The 20235-nt window shown below is 39.1% G+C and overlaps 1 protein-coding gene across 1 annotated transcript in view; it reads right to left on the reverse strand.

Moving 5' to 3' along the window:
• PTPN13 (protein tyrosine phosphatase non-receptor type 13) overlaps positions 1–20235 on the reverse strand; it is a 97647-nt gene that overhangs the window by 51468 nt on the left and 25944 nt on the right. The window contains exons 6-7 of the mRNA XM_009641369.1: positions 11376–11939; positions 227–322 (exon numbers count right to left, since the gene is read on the reverse strand). Coding sequence (XP_009639664.1) covers positions 227–322; positions 11376–11939 — 660 coding nt within the window. The remainder of the gene's footprint in view (positions 1–226; positions 323–11375; positions 11940–20235) is intronic.

Genomic DNA, 20235 nt, shown 5'->3' on the forward strand with positions numbered 1-20235 from the left:
AGACTGCCAGTTACACTGAACTGTACACAATGTTGTAATTACATGAGATCATCTTACAACTTGGTATTAGTGGTAATTATCAAGCCTCCTACTAAAGAGTTAACTTCATACTTTTGGGATCTATTTACCATCTTAAACATTTTTCTTTAGGTTTTTTGTTTGTTTGGGGGGTTTTGTTTGGTTGGTTTTGGTTTTCTTTTGTTTTGTTTTTAAACACAGGTCTTACCTTGCCTGAAATCTGGTTCCGAAGAAATAACAGAGGGACTTTCACTCGAAGTGCTATAGATGTCACTGTGGTAAGATTTGTACCTTCTCAAAGGCTCTGAAAGTTTAAATCAGGGTATCAGAACAGTAAGAAAGCAACAGTTCTAAATACAAAAAAAAAAAAAAAAAATCAAACACAAATTAACATTTGGAATGTTTTGAAATATTTTCAAAACGTTTTTAAATGCCCACCTGTGGCTATGCAGTCTGAAAGCAAACACTTTCTGTCCCATTCTTTCCCTGCAGTCTGAGGGTTCTGCAGTCTGCCTGGCCTCTCTTGGCTATCCTAACAGACCCCCCTCCTCTGAGCTGCTCTCTCATCATCATTTCCAAGTTAAAACTAGTATTTAAAAAAAACAACAAAACCCAAGACAAAACCCAGTCCCTCCTGCAAACAAAACTGATGAAAACATTTGGTGTGCACCTCTTGCATGTAGAAAGCAACCACCAGGACTCAGTCCTTGGTTCCTTCACGATGAAAAAGGAAAATTATCCACAGAGACAAAGCAGGGACTGGAAAATTATAATTCATTCAGCTCATCTTTGACATACACAAAATATGATTGACAATCAATTAACAAGCCCCTATGGGATATTTAATTAACTAAAACAGCTAAATGCATGTGATGAGAAATCAATACAGCTGTCTCAGTTCCTATTCTCAGTGGATTCTTTAAATAACATACTGGCGCAAAGGACTCCACAGAAGGGATACGTAGTTGACATTTGCAACAATCTCCCAAAACTTTTCTATGCACAAGCCAACAACCAACCACTTAAGTGTGCATAAAAGCAGAAAACAAAACAAAAGTGTTGCCATATTTTTGGATTACCAATGCTCCGCTAAGTGAGAGAAAACTTCAGGTGTCTTTATTTACAGAAGGCTGTCTCTGGTCCAACTACAGTTAATGTTTTTGAAAACAGAAGTGATGATATAGAGAAAACACATGTAACTACAATGAGGACAAATGCAAATCACTACAGCAAGGAATATAAAATATAAGAATAAAAAATGGGGAATATTGAGCAGATGAGTCTGGAAGCTGCAGAACGGAAATTGGAGGTTCTAACTTCCCACATCCAGAAAACAAAATGCGTGGTGAAAAATCCTGTGAGAACAATAAAGCTGTGGCACAACCTCTATTAGGTCAGAGGACAAGTTAGACATGCAGTCAACAGCACTATTCATTCAGACTTCCTACAGAAGCAGGGAATACTCCAAATAGGAAAAAGGCATGAAAATTTGTAAGATGATGCAGTAAACACCAAGACTAAGGACTAGTTCCTGTTAATTCTGTTTCCAAAGGGTATCAGAACAGTAAGAAAGCAACAGTTCTAAATACAAAAAAAAAAAAAAAAATCAAACACAAATTAACATTTGGAATGTTTTGAAATATTTTCAAAACGTTTTTAAATGCCCACCTGTGGCTATGCAGTCTGAAAGCAAACACTTTCTGTCCCATTCTTTCCCTGCAGTCTGAGGGTTCTGCAGTCTGCCTGGCCTCTCTTGGCTATCCTAACAGACCCACCTCCTCTGAGCTGCTCTCTCATCATCATTTCCAAGTTAAAACTAGTATTTAAAAAAAAACAACAAAACCCAAGACAAAACCCAGTCCCTCCTGCAAACAAAACTGATGAAAACATTTGGTGTGCACCTCTTGCATGTAGAAAGCAACCACCAGGACTCAGTCCTTGGTTCCTTCACGATGAAAAAGGAAAATTATCCACAGAGACAAAGCAGGGACTGGAAAATTATAATTCATTCAGCTCATCTTTGACATACACAAAATATGATTGACAATCAATTAACAAGCCCCTATGGGATATTTAATTAACTAAAACAGCTAAATGCATGTGATGAGAAATCAATACAGCTGTCTCAGTTCCTATTCTCAGTGGATTCTTTAAATAACATACTGGCGCAAAGGACTCCACAGAAGGGATACGTAGTTGACATTTGCAACAATCTCCCAAAACTTTTCTATGCACAAGCCAACAACCAACCACTTAAGTGTGCATAAAAGCAGAAAACAAAACAAAAGTGTTGCCATATTTTTGGATTACCAATGCTCCGCTAAGTGAGAGAAAACTTCAGGTGTCTTTATTTACAGAAGGCTGTCTCTGGTCCAACTACAGTTAATGTTTTTGAAAACAGAAGTGATGATATAGAGAAAACACATGTAACTACAATGAGGACAAATGCAAATCACTACAGCAAGGAATATAAAATATAAGAATAAAAAATGGGGAATATTGAGCAGATGAGTCTGGAAGCTGCAGAACGGAAATTGGAGGTTCTAACTTCCCACATCCAGAAAACAAAATGCGTGGTGAAAAATCCTGTGAGAACAATAAAGCTGTGGCACAACCTCTATTAGGTCAGAGGACAAGTTAGACATGCAGTCAACAGCACTATTCATTCAGACTTCCTACAGAAGCAGGGAATACTCCAAATAGGAAAAAGGCATGAAAATTTGTAAGATGATGCAGTAGACACCAAGACTAAGGACTAGTTCCTGTTAATTCTGTTTCCAAAATCTTCCTCCTTAAGAGCCAGCATTTCCCCCATTTCTACAAGCTCACCTGGGTTGTGCAGTTCCCCACCATCCCACCAAATACAAAATTCTTTAAGAAAAACTGGGAAAAGTAAGCAAAGTCACCAATCAAACCCTGAAACCAACTGCTCCCACCAGCCCATCCCAGTTGTACAGCTTAGCAGCATAAAACCCAATTAATCCTAAGGACATTTCACATTACTCCCAGAAACAAGCAATAGTGCTTCCACATTTGGAAATCAACCTACAGGAAGATGAAGAGAATTCACTGGGGAGGGTTTGGGGGGGGTGGGGTTGCTTCAGTCTTTCACAATGGCTACTTTCAGCATTCTGGATTTTACAACAAAAAAATCTACTGCCAATCTAGCAATTACTTGCCTAACAAGGGAAATAAAAAACAAATTCAGTGGGTAGCTTTTGGAGATATTTTTTTAAAATGCTCTCAGCCCTTTAAGTGAGGCATTGATCCAAACATGATACTGGAGCTACAGTACAGAAACGTTTAACTGAAAACAGATCTCCTTTCCCAGTAGTTTTATTAGCCGTAGGTTTTTCAAGTCTGTTAAACTGACTTTGAAGCAAGAGGATGGAAAGGGAACAATAAAATATAACATGAGTTTTTAAACAGATTTATTTTTTCCACCTAGTCAGCAGCCTGGGCTTCCTGAATCGCACACAAATTGTGGCTCCATTCCGGTTCTTCGAGACATGAATTTTGCAGAAAATAAACGTAAAGCGGTAAACCAGAAATACGTGGCTAAAACATGAAACAAGTGTTTGTATGTAGTGGCGTGATATCTGACTCTGCAGGGTATTTGACTTCTCTTGACTCATCCTGTCAGCAGGAGCTGGCGCCCTTTGTAGGCCAAGGGGTAGTTCATGAGCCAAGAAACATAAAGCAAGATTCCCAATCGCTGCTTATCTCAATGTTTTCACAGACCTCCACATGAGGCCCAGCTAGGTTTAAACGTATTCTCCCAGCATTCACAAATAGAGACAGAGATGGGACCACCCTCCTTCCTTGCCCCATCTTTCTCCCTAAGCCAGACCGTACAACTTATCCCAATCACACAATGAAAGGTACTCTTATCTTCTGAAGGCATTTTACAGCCTTTCCACACTGGGCTGCATCGATGACTATCAGACTGTTCAGCCTAGGGACAAAAGTCTAAAGGCAATTAAGAAGCTACAGACTGAAATTTGGGGTAAACCCTCTAGATTTTTCTTTACTTTGCTCAGTTTAGAGAAAACATATACAGATGTGGAACAGTTTGCTGCTGAGGCATCTTCTCTTTAGCAACCACCTTCTAATTCTCTGCTGGTATATACACACATCTATGTACATCCCCTACACATTCCCCTACCACCACACCTCCTCTTACGCAAACTTCAATCTTTTCTGGGGCATGGACAGGATACACACTGCAGACCTGCAAACATTCAACTAAATTCTCAATACTGAGACTACTGTATCTATAATGCTTCCAAAAATGACTGAAATAATTTATGCTTTCTCCTCTCCTCCAGCAAATTCTCCTCAATTCTGACACATCATAAGATTTAGCTTCAGAGAAGGAACTTGAATCATGTCCAAGCCAAAGTGGCTTCCAAAGATCACAAAGTCACCAGTTAAAGTTAAGCTTTTCATACAACACTTTAAAACATGAGGACAAACTTCTAGCCTGGCTGGCTGGGAAGGAACTGAAAGATGACATCAATAAAAGATAAAGACGACAAAACAACTTTACAATTTTCCCTGGGATTTTTGAATGGCCTTGGTTTATTGTTTTGGTTTGGGTTTTTGTTTTTGTTTTTTTTTTTTTTTTCTTTTAATTCTTGGTGACTGAAGAGACTTCAGAATTGATTTAATTTCTAGAAACATCAAGCGCGTTGTAGCAAAAATTATTCTACCAGTTTCTCTTCTTAACATTTCAGTGTTTAGATTACAGTCTCTTACCAGAAAACAAGTAATTTCATACCTTAGTAGAAAAACAAACCCGAGCTTAGGCATGTTTTAAGAGTCCATAACTAAAATGAATATATAAAACTTGTACTAATAATATAAGGTAACACATGTACCACCACGATGTAGAGGTGAATGAAGCATTACAACTGGAAGAATCCGTGTTTGTGCTGCTTAGTGCTGCAGTGGTGCTTTTTCAAACTCCCAATCAAAGCCAGCAGAACACAACCTTACAGGCACCTAACACAGCATAAAATAACAAAATACACTATTTACGCAAGGCAAGACATGCAAGCCCAGACAAGTAATTTACAGAAAGCCTCATCTCAGCCAACTTCAACAGAAATCAGAGAACCACATTTAGCTTGGAATTTCATTATCCTGAACACATGACTCACATTAGATACACAGGTTTTCAAATACACATTATTGCAGAATTATTACTGTCTGTACAGAGAAGGGAAAGGACAGAGAGGACGGCAGAGTTAAACAGGCAGATTCATGACAGGGAGGTTGCTCTTGTTTGCTCTTTAAGGTTTATCGGTGGGTGTCTCTCTATTACGTAAGAGTGTTACTATAATACCATTTAAAACATATTAGCTGTCCTTTAAAGGGGCTGAGACTTGCTTCTTTCACAAGAGTTTAACAAATAATATTTACTCTTGCTTTTCCTCTTTTCATCTAAGAAAACTTGAAATATCTTTATAATATCCTGCTTAACAGGAAGAACATAGAGATCCAGAATAAATCCTGGGTAAGGATTCATATCCAACAAGCGCATAAGGGAAACAAATACATTCAGCCTTCCAGGGGAGCAGGCTCACTTAAACTTGCAAGATTTCCAGCACCCATGTTCTACGTGAAGAAGCTGTATTCCGCATACAGCCCAAGTCACCAGCCATCCTGGCTGGTGACTAGAGAGCCTAATGGACATTTGATGCACAGGGTCTAGCAGGACCTCAGTGACAGGAAGGAACAAAGCCTCATAAAACTGCAGAAAACACACATCTCTAGGGCTAGGCTGGAAAGGAAAACAGCAAGAGTTAAAAATAACAAGTCCAGGCTCTGGTAAGAACACAGTGTCTTGCCTTGTCTTAGAAAGACACCCTTCTTTTCTGCCATCTAGGATAAGGTATGTCAATGGACACAGACTGAAAGTATGGCCAGTAAAGTTGTTTGTTTGATTTAATTCAAATGTTTTATCCAACTGAGAATGTAACACATTGACAAAAATTGGTAATCCCAGACGTGTGAGCTGCTGAAAGCTCGATAAAGTAGATACCACTTTGCTGTGCAATTATGGAATTTTAAGAGCTGTTTTACTACCTTATGTTAAACTATGTAATTCAGAACAAAATAATAGTGGCTGATGCCAGAGTACTTGTACTTCACAGAAATCCCACAAACATTTCCTTGAAAAGCCAACTTCTGTAGTCTCAGTAAAATTAACAGCTGAAAGTTTTCTATCTAAAATACTGGCAGCCCATTATCCTACCCTTCAACTTCATTAATACAATTTCTGAACATTGTTCTAACTGAACCTTATCCTTACCAGACATACCAACCCCGTGAGACTCCATTTCACCACCACTGAATTTAAATCATACTGCAGCACAATGATCATAAGACGTGCAAACTGAGCCTTAATTTGCTTTCACATGCAAACAGATACACCATTGTGGATGACTCGCATTTCCTCCGCTTAAGCCTACACATGAACTGAATACATAAAATTCAAGAGAAAAAAAGTATGCACACTTTACTGAATTTACAGAGGTAAGTTTGTAAAGCAGCTATTCCTCTTTTGCCCTAAATCCGATCTCTCCTTTAACCCACTTCTACAAAAGTTCCCAAATTCAAATCTCTGGGACTTCGTTTGCTGGGATAAGTTTACTACCAACAGGTGCCTGTTTACTTGCAAAACTTTTCCTTTATTCAAAAAGGCAGCTTCAAGCTAACAGACCTTTTAAAATCTGGACATTTAAAGTATCCCTAACTGTAACTCCCCACCTAAACACGTGCAGTTGTAATATGGAAGTTTTATAAATGGGGTCCAGATGAGTCTTCAGGGTAGCTAATGAAAACAGTGTTTTGAGAGATAAAAACACAGAAGACTTAGGAGGCAGAGGCCCATATCTAGAAACACAGAATATTACTGTTTCTTCTTGCTGACTGCATGAAGCAGAGTGCAGTAAGTGGACAAAAAAAAAGAGGTCTTAATCATCTGGGTTTTCAGCTGGAAAAAAATCAAAGGTAAAAAGAGAGAGGGATAAACACAACTTGAGGCTCTGGGATTCACATGGTTCCCAACTGCAAAAACATTTAACAAAGGCCTAAGAATATTCCCAAACCACCCCCTTCCCCCACCCCTGGATTCAGCATTCCAAAGCTCCAGCAAGATCAGCTTTTTTGGTATCTTCCCTTCTTTCTCCTCCCTGTCTGCTATTTAACCCACAGCCAGCTAACATTACTACTCTCCTAACTGGTTTTGTGCTCCTGTATTCCGCCAGAACATAGGCAATCTTTATATCTTGTTCCCTTGTGCATCTCATTTACAAAATCCTCATAAGCAAAACTGCATATAAAAAAGAAGGATGCACATTCACGCAAGTACCAAATAAACCAATTCACTTTGAATTATGCATACACTCAAAACAAGGGGGGGGAAGCTGCCTAAGCAAATAAAAGGGAGAGATTCATACACGACTACCGTCTCACAGCCTTGTGCCTTACTATTGTGCCATTTGAAGGTAGGCCTGAGATACAAAACCTGAAGTTTTTACACTTCATAACTCTCAGAAGATACAATCAGTTTTGTGGGTGAGAAGGCAAGGAAAGCTGGGAGCAAGGGAGAACAGATGACGCTTTCATGCTCTTGAGTAGGAATGCAGGCTTGCAAAAAATAAAAGGTAGAATATTATTTTCTCTCTGAAAATGGGACACTATCAGTTGGTGCCAAGCAACAATTCCCAAGTTTCAAAAGAATAACAAAACCAAAATCTGCTCTCCTGGTATAGATAAACTGCTTCACAACTCTAAACAATTCTGCCTAAGCTTACAAAACCTACATAACAAAACCAAGAATGAACAATAGCAGCAGAGATGCAGAACTTGCTCTCCCATCTCTTGGCGTGATTAACATGTATTTTTGGACTCTGTTCTTCGTGTTCAGAATTGGCTACACCTGAAGTCAAATAGCAGTCTCTTCCCCTTTCCCCCATCTGGCTAAGCACCTAATTATAAGCAATCATGTTTAGTATACAAGAGAGAAACCATCTCAACCCTGAAACTGTAAAGCAGAATAATATGTAATCCAGCAAGTTCATAAGCAAGGCACTTGCAACGACACTGTCTTTGGAAGGCTTGTGAGGCTAAATCCAAGATGTTCCAACTGTAGATTATAATGCAGTTTAGATAGTCTGCAGCTCACTACAAACTACTCTATTAGCAGTAATTAAAGCTCTGTCATTCTTTCCACTATAAACTCTACTTTTCATGAGTTTATAATTTGGATCATAAAAATCTGTTCTGAGTGAAAGCTTGGCATACCAGAGCCTCTGCATGAGAACATTTCTTTTTCCAAGACAGTCAGCTCCTTAAGGATTTATTAAAAACAAAAAAGTTTGCCAGCTTAACCCAAAATAAGTTAAAAAATAAATAAAACACATGTCACTTAGGTTCCTTTGTAGCTTGAGGAGGCAAGTTTTATCTGGCCAAGTTTAACCCACAGAGAGTCCAATGCCCCTTCAAAATTCAAAAACTGCAAAATAACGTACAGCTAAAAGCAGAGGCTTACTACAGTTAATTCTTTAAACTGTAACCTAGACCTGGACTCAACCAGATTAAAAATATCCCCAAACCCACCAAAGAGAAGGCAGATTGTGTCCTCTCTGCCAAAACCAACCACCAACCCTGTTCTCATGACTCCTTGCCCATTCCTCCCCCACATGTTGAACAGAACCCTTATTCCTGACTACACAAGCTTTCAAAATAGCTCATTCTCTTTCTCTGTTTTTCCTTTCAATGCCTCTCCTTTCAGGTTGTGCTCTGTCCCAAGACTCCATTTCTAGTTGTTGCCCACCTATCTGCTATGTGACTATCAACTGTAGGCAGTAAGATACCCTTGCATCAAGTGCTGCCCAACAAACTGCCACCACTACCTTTAACAAGGTGACGTATTTTACCACAGTTTTCTATGCAGTTGCTCGTGTACCTCAGCTGCGCTGGGTTTATGTCAGAAGAGCAATTCCACACTGACTTGACATTTGGAAATATCTGTCTACCCACTAAGTGCTTGAAAATTACATACAGTAGTAATACACAAAAAAGTTACAGACTGCATTTTTTACTTCTTTGACAGATGAAACTAGCAAGAGACTCTTTATGAAAGATCTCAAGGGACTCATCTGTTGTAAACAAGATGTAAGATGAGGAATAGTAAAACACATGGAACAAAAAAGGGAAAGGAAAAGGGAAAGAAGTCTTAATAGACTAGCAGACTTTATGTATTAAGGCTTTTGTGAATCTGCTCATTAAGATGGTAGAATACTCAGGCTTCTCAAGCCCTGCAAAACACTGCAGCAACTAACTCCTATGTGAAAAAGCATTCCCCATTCATCTTACTAAAACACTCCTTTAAACTGTCTCTCATTAAAAAGTCACATTCGCAACTAGGTTCCAGCCCAAAAATTTCCTCTAAATACTTAACTGACAAAAAAAAAAAAAAAAAATATGGAGACCCTAAAATAAAAGAGCAGAGCACACACTCCTAACTTCAATTCAAGAGTAAAACATACCTCCCTCCTCTGCTGAAAACAGAAAACTCAGAAGTCAAGAACATTGTAACCCAGCTATTCGTTATCCTCATTTTTTCCTAGCAAGTAATGACACAGAATTCAGAAGTATGGGCAGTGAGTTCATTACCTATTGTCTCAATCTTCCCTATACAGATTTGTCACTCAGCTCCTGTGACTACTAAGCCCCAGTTCCTGGCTTACTTTGACTGCAGTTTCACCCACTCCCTTTATAAATTGAGTAGCTTCACACATTTGAATTATCTCCGTTTGCAAGGCACAGGCACATTATGTTTTCTGTTGTCTCCCAATCTGTTTGAATGAGAATGATAAACTCTTGCTCATCAATGGGTTTGGCCAAGCTTTTGGTTTTGTTGTTGTGCAACACAAACCTTCACAAAGCCGCACTCCTGAACAACAAGGCTATTGAGATTTCCCAAAGCAGGGAGTGGCCTCCTCTTAAACAGCTGCCTATCTCCAAAGATCTGAGCTGACTCATGTACTTGAGATAGTCCCCTTCAATTTCAGACTCCTAAACCAAAACCCAACCAACCTTCCCCGTACCTCATCAGACATCTCAGTAGATAATGATAGATGGTGAACTTCTATTGAGATAAATAATGGCATCTCCAGAGTACTACTTCCACCTATGTTCATTCCTTCACATTACAATGCAACCCTCATCGCAAGATGCTAATTTGGTAGCATAAAACCACTCCTGCTGTCTTGTCTGTACAGCTTGTACAGAAATCACAGTAGCTTTTTAAACTGCCTATGCCATTTCAGTAACGCTCCTTTTGGAGCAGAAGGCTCACATGTGTAGGAGAGAATGAATTGGCCACAAGGGGCACTACCAGGCATTTTTAGAAATTCAACCTTGATAAAAGGCTTTATCATCTCTCCTTAATAAGGAGAGATGCAACGCAGGAAAAGGAGGCAAAAGTAGGGGTATTTTTTCACACAGCTATTTCTGTCACACAACAGACAGGCAGCCATGAGTCAACTGTATGGATTTTGAATGCGCATGAATAAATGACTGAACTAGCTCTGTACACACAGCTCTTCTACTGTATACCTTTGATGACGAAGTTATGCCTTCTGGCCCACCACAAGCAGGATCTGACTCTGCTCTCAGTTTCTATCCATCTATCCCAAATTTACAACCACTGAAAATCATGTCACATTTTCAAAGCAAACAAAATATGCAGTTCCCCTTATACGGTTCTGTGTAACAACCATTTAATAACTTTTCACAGAACAAATACAAAGACTTTTTTCCCCGCATATGTTCTTTTAAGTAACTGATAGAACTTCTTATCAACTATTCTCACTGAGGTAAAGATCTTAACGTGAATCCAAAAAAAAATTCCTATTTAAGGGCTTAACTGCATCATCCAGAGTTACACAGTACAAAAAATGAGAGACCAGGAGATGAAATTTTCTTTTTCCTCTGTGGTGTAAGTCCATCTCTAATAGCTGGAGATGAGGATTTTTCTTCAAGGAAAATTACTTGACAGTTGGCTGTTACCAACTTTTTTTCTTTTGCTAATTTTAATTGATGAACTTAATACTGGCTGACTTACAGGGATCAGCTATTTTCACTGGGTAAGCAATCTGGACAAGCACATTTATCTTCAGTGGCAACAGACGTTCTAATGATTTCCACTTTACCTAAAAAAAGAAGACGAAGCGAAGATCTCTGCAGTTTCAAAAGCTGCTACAAAAGAACTCAAATTTATCACAAAAAGAATCTTTGTTTAATGACAGGAATACTTTAGAAAATCAGAAAGCTTCACTAACCTTCTACATTCATAGCTTCCCTCAGAAGCTGCAACTTCTTCTGTCTCTCTCTTATCCTGTCAAAGGCACTTGATATTGCTGCAGAAGTTGATGTCTCAGGCATATAGCTCATTTGGTCCAGTTTTTGTGGTCCAAAGACATCCAGTGCTATGCTCCCATCAGAGTATCTTGCTTCCTTGTTTCTAGTAGCAGAAGTTGTCCGTACTGTAAACGCTTCATGCTGATGGTTATGCCCACGAGAGCCTCCAGCATGGTGTCTCTCAGCTGCCTTATCAGTTGTGCAAAGCAAATCTGTGGAGGAAGCCCATACTTTCCGCTTGGGAATGACATCTGTATGAAGGTGACCTTTTTTTTCAAACTCACTGGGTTTACATCTATGAGGACAGAAAACATCTTCCTGTCCCAAGTTGTAATCTGGAGAAATGCCCTGGAAAAACTCTTCCTCGCCTTGTGTTCCTCTAATGGACAGAAATCCCATAGACTTGCTAAGTCCTTTGTTAAGCACAGTCTGTTGAGAGAAGTGGGCTTTGTGTCCATCAGGCGCATCAACCACCAAGGTTTTTCCTGAAATAAGGAGACATTTCATATATGTAATTTTGTACTTAATACACAAGAGTGCAATACAAGTTACTTACTGCTAAACTGTATACTGAGCACACATTTTGGCCTTGATTTTGCCATGCCAAACATTGAGACAGCTTCCTTAGTCAACAAAGAGCAGAACTCCAACTAATTCATATCTGACCAGCCATTCCTCTCACCTCTTGCACCCACAGACACCACCTACAATTTTTAATGACCAGTCCAGGTTTGTTCTGCAGATTTACAAATACCCTGCAGTAGCATCAGTAATAAGAAAAGAATAACTGTGTAGTTAGGAATTTAAAAAATCCTGGATCTTCCTTTAATGACTGGTTTTGATGATGACAGTCTCTCCAGACAAAGAATACTCTAAAACAAAACCAACAAAGCTTCTAAGATCAAAATGATTCTATGAGCCTGTACGCATCATGTTTCATTAAAAAATGGATTAGCCAATACTAATGAACACTCTCCCTTCTCCCTCTCCTTTATCATGAAATTATTTCCAGAATAAAAGAAAATGACAGAGGTGGAATAGTATCAGTGAAACATGCGCTCTCTGAAGAATACCATAACATGGTCACCAAGAAGTTTTGGTGATCATCTATGTCCCAGGCATAAAATTTTCTCAAAGTATTAGCCCGATTTTACACAACTAATTACAAACATCGGTAAGTACAATCAAATTTCTTTATGTTAACAGATGATCTATAAGTTTACCTTTCATGTTCTTGAAACTTCCAGAGATCAAAGAATTATAACCACTATAGAGTAACATCCCAGAAAAAAACTAGTATCGAAGACTAACCAACTGCTACTTACTTTCTGTTCACAAACTAAATTTTTTTAATGCTTCTGCATTATTAAAGTTGCAAAAATCCAAAGTCTATTGTAGATATCACACAGGCAGTAATCTTCTCATAAGTCCAACTGACAAAGTACATTGCAAAAATTATCATGAAGATGAAGTCTAACCTTTACAATCTGCAGCGTACACACTGTATTAATATGGCAATCTCAACCTCATCATGATACCCCTGATGAGAAAACCCAGCTAAAAATATTCTGTGCTGGGTAGCCTAAGCAATGCCTGCTCACCCACGTGGAGTCCGTATGGCGTATGATGCTTTTCTTAGAGATAGTTCCCTCTCTACTGTGATATTACCATGTGCATTTTTTAAGCAGCAGCTGCCTTGAAGACATTCTCACAAAAGCAAGCAGTCACAAGCTCCAAGGAAATTACTGCACTGAATCTACTACTCCCAAAGATGGCTCTATAGTGCTGCCTGCTGCTCTTCCAAAGTCAATGGAAATCAACTTCCCCACTTGCACAGTAGGCTTCTGCTGATCTTTAGCTAGAATCTATTACCCTTTCAAATTCAGTTTCACAGAACGCTTTAAGGATGCTCATAACTGTAATCAGAAATGCTTTAAAAGCTTACAGCTTTTCACCTTTCAACTCTGATATTCTACTTGAAGATGGACGGTTAGTTTTCACTTTCTATTTCTACGATATTTAACTAACAACAGGTGTTTAAAAAAAAAGCAAGACTAAAGCCAATTATGACCACGAAGCCCCTTGCTTCTTTCCAACACACAAATACATGATGGTAAAATGTTAGGGTTCAGATTGTCTAAAAAGCGTCTTGTAAGGAAGTACACAGTTCCCACATGTTCCAGCCAAGACAATAAAACAAAACCCCTTGCCAATGAGAATGAACTTATCTTCTGAATGGATCTGATGCATCACTTCATATTTTACAATTATGGCTTTAATCCTAAACTCAAGTAAAGATAATCTTATTTTGTTACTATGTGATGCTCAGACTATACATCCCTCATAAGACCGGTGAATTACATATAATGTTCACAGGCACAAAAAAGCCCTTTAAAAATAGCCATTCGCTGTGAAGTTCCCACTACCTATCTAAAGCAGCGGGATGATACCCATTCTGCAAACACATACTTCACATTCACATACACCCACATCAAAGACAGACATTCTTAAACAGGATTTTAACCCAAATATTTGTGAGAGAGATAAGAAACAAAATACTGCAGTATTTAAGATGGTCATCAAAAAAGCAAATCAAAAGAAGCTCAATACTGAAAGTTCCAAGATAATTTTAGGCAGAAAAAACCAAACCAACCTCCTCTACACACTGTTTTCATGTATTTTTTTTAAATGTAAAAAAAACCCCAAACAACCTACTTCTTCAACACTGAAGTATTTACATGCAGAAGACCTTACTGAACAAAACAACAGCAGAGTGGAAAAAAAAAGAGAAAGACAGCTGCAACTCCAATATACTACCAAGGCTATAAATCCAGGACTACTACACCATCGGTTATGACTCAGAAGAACATTCCTGGTTCAAAAGATCATTTAAGTCTGTGCACATTGAAGTATTACCTTGTTTCAGGATCACATCTAGTGAAAAGAGCCACAACGTACTTTAAGGACCAGTGAGTATCCTCACCATAGCACACCCAGAGCCAAAAAAACTTATCTGTTGTACGCTGCTGAGAACTGCAGTGAAAGAGCCCAGCTGCCAGTGAAAAACAGTGCTAGAGGGGAAGGAGCATCCTCCTCACCAAAGCTGTAGTTTCCATGGACTTGCAGCATTCAGACTAGATGTAACAGAAGCTGCTTCCAAGTTCGTGCAGACACTCAGAAGACACAAGCTTCTTGCCTTGGTACAAAAGAGATGCTTTCTATTCCCCAAGTCATCCATCTGCCTGAGGCTTCCTTATGAGGAAAAGTAAATGCGATGAATGCTAACTCATCAGCAGGGACTGGGCAAGTACTCATCACTACAGCTTTGCCACTCATTCGGCTAACTGTGTGATGAGGCAGGAGATGAGCTGTCCCATCAGGAAGCAGTGTGGGAAGCATTCCATTTCCACACTGCTCTTCCACTCTGCTGAGTGGAGATGGCTACAGGTCTGTCTAACTCATATCCACATAGTACCAAAAGGAATCTATAGCTGGTCTTAGTATTCACAGTCTTGAGACTGCAAAATTCTCCTGGACATCTTTCATCTTTCCTTTATTGCTCTTATTGCATTTCACCAGTCTTGGCACTTCTTCCCACCTTCGCAAAACCCATCCCTCTCTATGTAACATCATTTCAACAAGCTCTCCCCAAACTGGCTCACAGAGTCAACAGGAGCTACTATTTAAGAATGATCCTCAGAGAAAGGTGAAGAAGAGTCTAGGGGGCAAGGGGTACACAGCCTGCACAAGTTGGGCATCCTGAGAAGGCAAACTGACAAAGCAGCAAATACAGAACTTTCACATCCATACTTTATACCAGCCAAGAACACATGCTGCTCTTGGGACACGAGAGCAGAGATCAAGGACAAGACTTCTCAGCACAGAAGCAACTCAATTGCAGATAACCATGAAAAAACTAGATTAGGCAACCAGCTATCAGCCCAGGCCAGTTCTTCTATTTTTAATAGTTTAAATATGCCCTTACCCCTCCTTACTTTTTTTAAGTACTATTATAGATTTTATAAGTCACAAAATCAACCGTTAAGGTATTTTCACTTTTTTTCCTGGTCTTTCTCAACACACTAGCTCAGCATTACTTAGATACAGGATCTTAAATGCCTGCAGTAAGTCTGTTTCAGCACAAGGCTTGTATGTCTAGCTTTCAGCTAACAGCACACCTCCACAATAGAAGAGACTGGAATCATATACCCTTCTTTAATAAATGTGTTTTCAGTTGAATGGCATACGAAAGTCCAAATTCATTGAGCCAACACATAGTTTATCCATCAAATTTTTTTCCCCCTCAGCTTTTATGATGAAATGTGTGGTAAAATGAAGAGAATAACTACCAATAAAAATTATATACGAAGAATAAAGATCCAACTAATGATCAAAAGGAACCTGACTACATAGTGGAGCTTTTACATCTTTAAATTATAATGTATGGAGAAACTTATGTTATGACCTTCCTTTAAAAAAAATAAAGGCTTGTATTCGTAATGAAAACTCTGGAGACCTATCCACAGTGTATCTTGGCTCCACAAAAGACATTAATTACCTCACCTGAAACCACACAGAGCCACTCTATGCTTCTGTTACCCAAGAGTATAACAGGACAGAGAAGTGCTTCCCTACCTGTCAGTGATGGTGATAGGACAAGCCATTAATAATTAAGATCCTAGAGCATGGAAGTAACTTCAGAAGGCATGCTTTTCTCTTCCCCAATTACTTCTCTGCTGAACTAAACTCTTCTTCATGCTCATCTGAATTCTGGGTTCTTGATTTCACGTATTGCCCTTGGGTGTTTACCCTCTACTTGATGTTACATTAGCGCAATTATTTATAATTACTGTAAATAATTTGAATGTAATTACAGTAATTGCATGATTCCAAAGTATAATATATAGCGAGGGAATATATACAATAAAAATAGCAATTAATCACCAAGAGTTCACAATGAAATTCCCTTGTGGTGCTAAAATGAAAATAATTTTCCACACACCTTCAACTAGCAAATGTTACATTTGCTACATGACCATGGATCTGCTTCCTTCAGCATCTTCAGTTATGAATGCAACTACACCCTCTTTGATACCAGTGTCATTCACAAACCATCTTTTACTCTCACTGACGGTAATCTGGGAGTTTATCTGGTCCTAACTAAATTCAGTCCATGTGCAATTACTTGTGTACCAGCTCGACTATACAGGCAACTAATCAAATATTATTTAAGTGCAAACATGGCCAGTGCCATCACTTACTGTATCTGTTTTTACTGAATAATCTCAGCTCAAGTTTCTTTAAAGTCTTTCTGATTGCCCCCTTGTTTTGTTTGCACAAAACACAGTACATTTTTGAGGTCCATTTTTGCAAAGCTTATGGATACATACATACATACACACACACGGAGGGAGGGTGAGGAAGAGACAGGGGCTGGGGGGCACAGAGAGAGATTGCCTGCATGTGCATGAAAGCACACGCCATCATTGCCAGACTGGAAGATCCAAAAAGAGGAAATTATTATACAGGAGTTTGAAAAATATCTCCCACACCATCTTTGGGAAGAAAACAGACAAACAGAAAAATCCGTATCCCAGGACAATGCGGTTAGTTTCTCAAATATGAGTGGGTAGCTGATGGAGGAGTTGGGTTTGCAATCCCTTTGGGACAGACTAAGAGCCAAACAGAAGACAACAGAACCAGATGTGGCCTGTGGGTTGACTGCTAGGAATGGCACCTCCTCCTTTCTTCTACTTTTTTAAATTGTTGAGAAAATCCAAGTTTCAGATGGAAAATACTCTTAAAACACTGCATTTTTTGTGAAGGAAGAAACGAGCTGGACACAAGGACTGCTGAAAGCACTTTTAAGTAATGGCCAAGCTATAAAACCTGTAAAACAATTTGCATTCTGCTTTCGACTGACATGGCTCCTCTATCAAAAAACCCAAACAGCTCCAGAAACCAGGCATCTTGTTCAGAACAGTGGTAGTGAACCTTGCCAAGTAGCACTTTGCAAATCAACATTTTACCTCTTCCCTTCCTGAACAACTCTGCAGAAAAGACAACTGCACCAGTGCCCTTTCCCACTCAGGTTTATGGGTCAATTTTTTTTGGTACATTACTCAACCAAGTGGACAAAAGGGCCACCCAGCTATTCCCTTTCTGGATTTCTGCATACCCCAGGAGAAGCTCAGTGATATATCTGCTTCTCTGCACAGAGACAGCATTTGACATATCTGATTTGGTTTCCTCACTGATCTTTTTGTCCATTCTTGTCTTCAGAGTTCTGAGTTTGTCCTCAGCACCACTGTGACAGCACTCTCAATACTGCCAGGCTGGAAGCTCAGTAAAGCGGTAGCAACTATACTTAAAAGATCTCTACCAACACCAACCATCAGTACTGCTAGATGCGAACAGAAACACTTATTGGAAGAAAACAGGCATGGTTTGTGGAGTGCAAAAGAATTTTTTTTTTCCTTCTGTAAAACAAGAAACCTTCATCTGGCTTCCATTTGGGTTTTCTGAACTCTGGAAGTTATTCTCCACCTACTCAGTTCTTTTTTGCTAGTACTGAGGAAACAGGGGAAAGAAAAAAAAAAAAAAATTATTTCCAGATGAGAGGTTTTCAAGTCAGTGGAATTAAGTTAGTGCTGGTTTTTTTGATAAGTTAAATATGTGTGCTTGAATTTAGCAAGAAAATGAGTAAGCTGTTTCACTCCACATGTGGAGGTCATCGCTATAAACCATTTCTTTATAGACTAAAAGCTGCATTTTCACCCAGATCAGGAAATAAAACATAATCCACAATCAATTTCCCCGGGTCAAAAGCAAAAGGGTACATTTTCTTTTGTCTGAGAGTTTTTGCTGTGCAGCTACACTAGTAATTGATATTCCAGAGAATGGCAACCTAATGCTAGATTCTCCTGTTAAAATTAAAATTAAAAGCAACTTCACTTAACCTTAGAATCTTCTATTCAGTTTACAACACCTACCATTTTTGCTACACCTGACAGAGCACAGAGTCTAATTAAACACCAAGTTTGTCAACACCTAAAATTTTGTTCGGTATTTCCAATTATTTCCTGTTATGTACAGTTAAGGTGAACCTTAATGATCTTTAAAATTCATTTCAAGCCTTTATTCCTGTGGCATATATTCTTCTGGCAGAGACGAAGGTTGGAATTTTGCAGGATACAGCGACTCAACAGAAATTCACCTCAGTAAGTAGCAGACAAGTCTTCTGTCCCCTCCAGGAAAGACTTCTGCTCACTGTATTTAGTTCCTTACATATGCTAGTAAAATGACTTGTCCCAGTGCTAAACTGGGTCCAAATTGTCTTCTCAGAGGAAGTTAAACCAAAGCATTTAGATAGAAGGTGATTGACGTAACTTCTAACTTATTAGAAAGACAGTTCACTCAGACTCATAATCCTGCCTGGTAGCTTCCTACCTCTCTTAAGTGTTTGCTGTTTTGCAGTTGGAGTAAGAGGCTTGTATTTCAATTAGACACAGCAGCAGAATAGTACAGTGTCAATAGAGGAAAAGGACTCCTTTTCTGAGTTGGTTCTTTGTTTCTTTTTTTTCTTTTATCATTACTATTTTTCTTAAACCCTCATCTGGCCTTCTACTTGTAGCTCCTCAATTTATGAGATTATCATCAGTATAATTAGTACTGCATTCCACAGCTCACTTTTCCAGAAAACTAAAAGCTGTGCCCCCAGGGCAGCTGATCTGTGCTATTATTGATAGAATTTACACCAGCAAAACAGCATTCCATTACAGAAAATGAACAGCTGAGCATTAAATTGTCCTGAATCTAACAAAAGCTCATTAATATCAGACACCCATTTCACTGGGTCCTCACTAACTTTCAAATACATAACTCAGTATACATACCAAGTGGAACAGAATACAGCTAGAACTGTTTTCTTGGTGGGGGGGGGGGTTTTGCTCTGTTTCACGTTTTACTGATACTCTATATTCCCTGAGGTCTCAGTGGAGATCAAGGCCTGTTTCTAAGATCAAAATACAGAGAAGTAAGCTGGTGCTATTAAGACATATCAGGAAATAGGACTGATAATAGAAGTAGCATTGGGAAAGGTTTTGGGGAAGCTAAGAGGGCTGTAAACCCTCTAGGGAAAAGGAGAAAAATAACAAGAGTTCCACAAGTAATGAATGTCATACAGAGAAACTGAAAAGGTTGAGTGGAAGCAGGACATGCAGAACAAAAAATGAAGGAATGATTGAGTTTACTTTTCTGAAAATAAAGACTCAAATAAAACATGAAAAAGATTTTCTGCTTCTAGGGATAGGTGGAAGAAAAAAAGCATAACACCAAAATATCATAAAACCCACACAGTAACTGGAAAACATTTTTGCTGATTGACAGTTTGTCTCGACAAAAATAGGAAAAATCAAGTAGTCATAGAATCATTTGGTTGGAAAAGACCTTTAAGATCATAAAGGCTAACCATACCTGTCCACTGCTTAATCATGTCTCTAAGCACCTCGTCATCCCATCTTTTAAATACCTCCAGGGACCGGACTGGACCACTTCCCTGGGCAACCCATTCCAGGGCCTGATAACCCTTTCAGTGAAGAAAGTTTTCCTAGTATCTAATCTAAACCTCCCCTGGAGCAACTTGAGGCCATTTCCCCTCATCCTATCGCCTCTTACCAGGGAGAAGAAACCAACACCCACCTCACTACAGCCTCCTGTCAGGCAGCTGTAGAGGGTGATAAGGTCTCCCCTCAGCCTCCTTTTCCCCAGGCTAAACAACCC

Source organism: Egretta garzetta, unplaced genomic scaffold (genome assembly GCF_000687185.1).
Source record: "Egretta garzetta isolate BGI_Z169 unplaced genomic scaffold, ASM68718v1 scaffold856, whole genome shotgun sequence".
Lineage (NCBI taxonomy): Eukaryota > Metazoa > Chordata > Aves > Pelecaniformes > Ardeidae > Egretta > Egretta garzetta.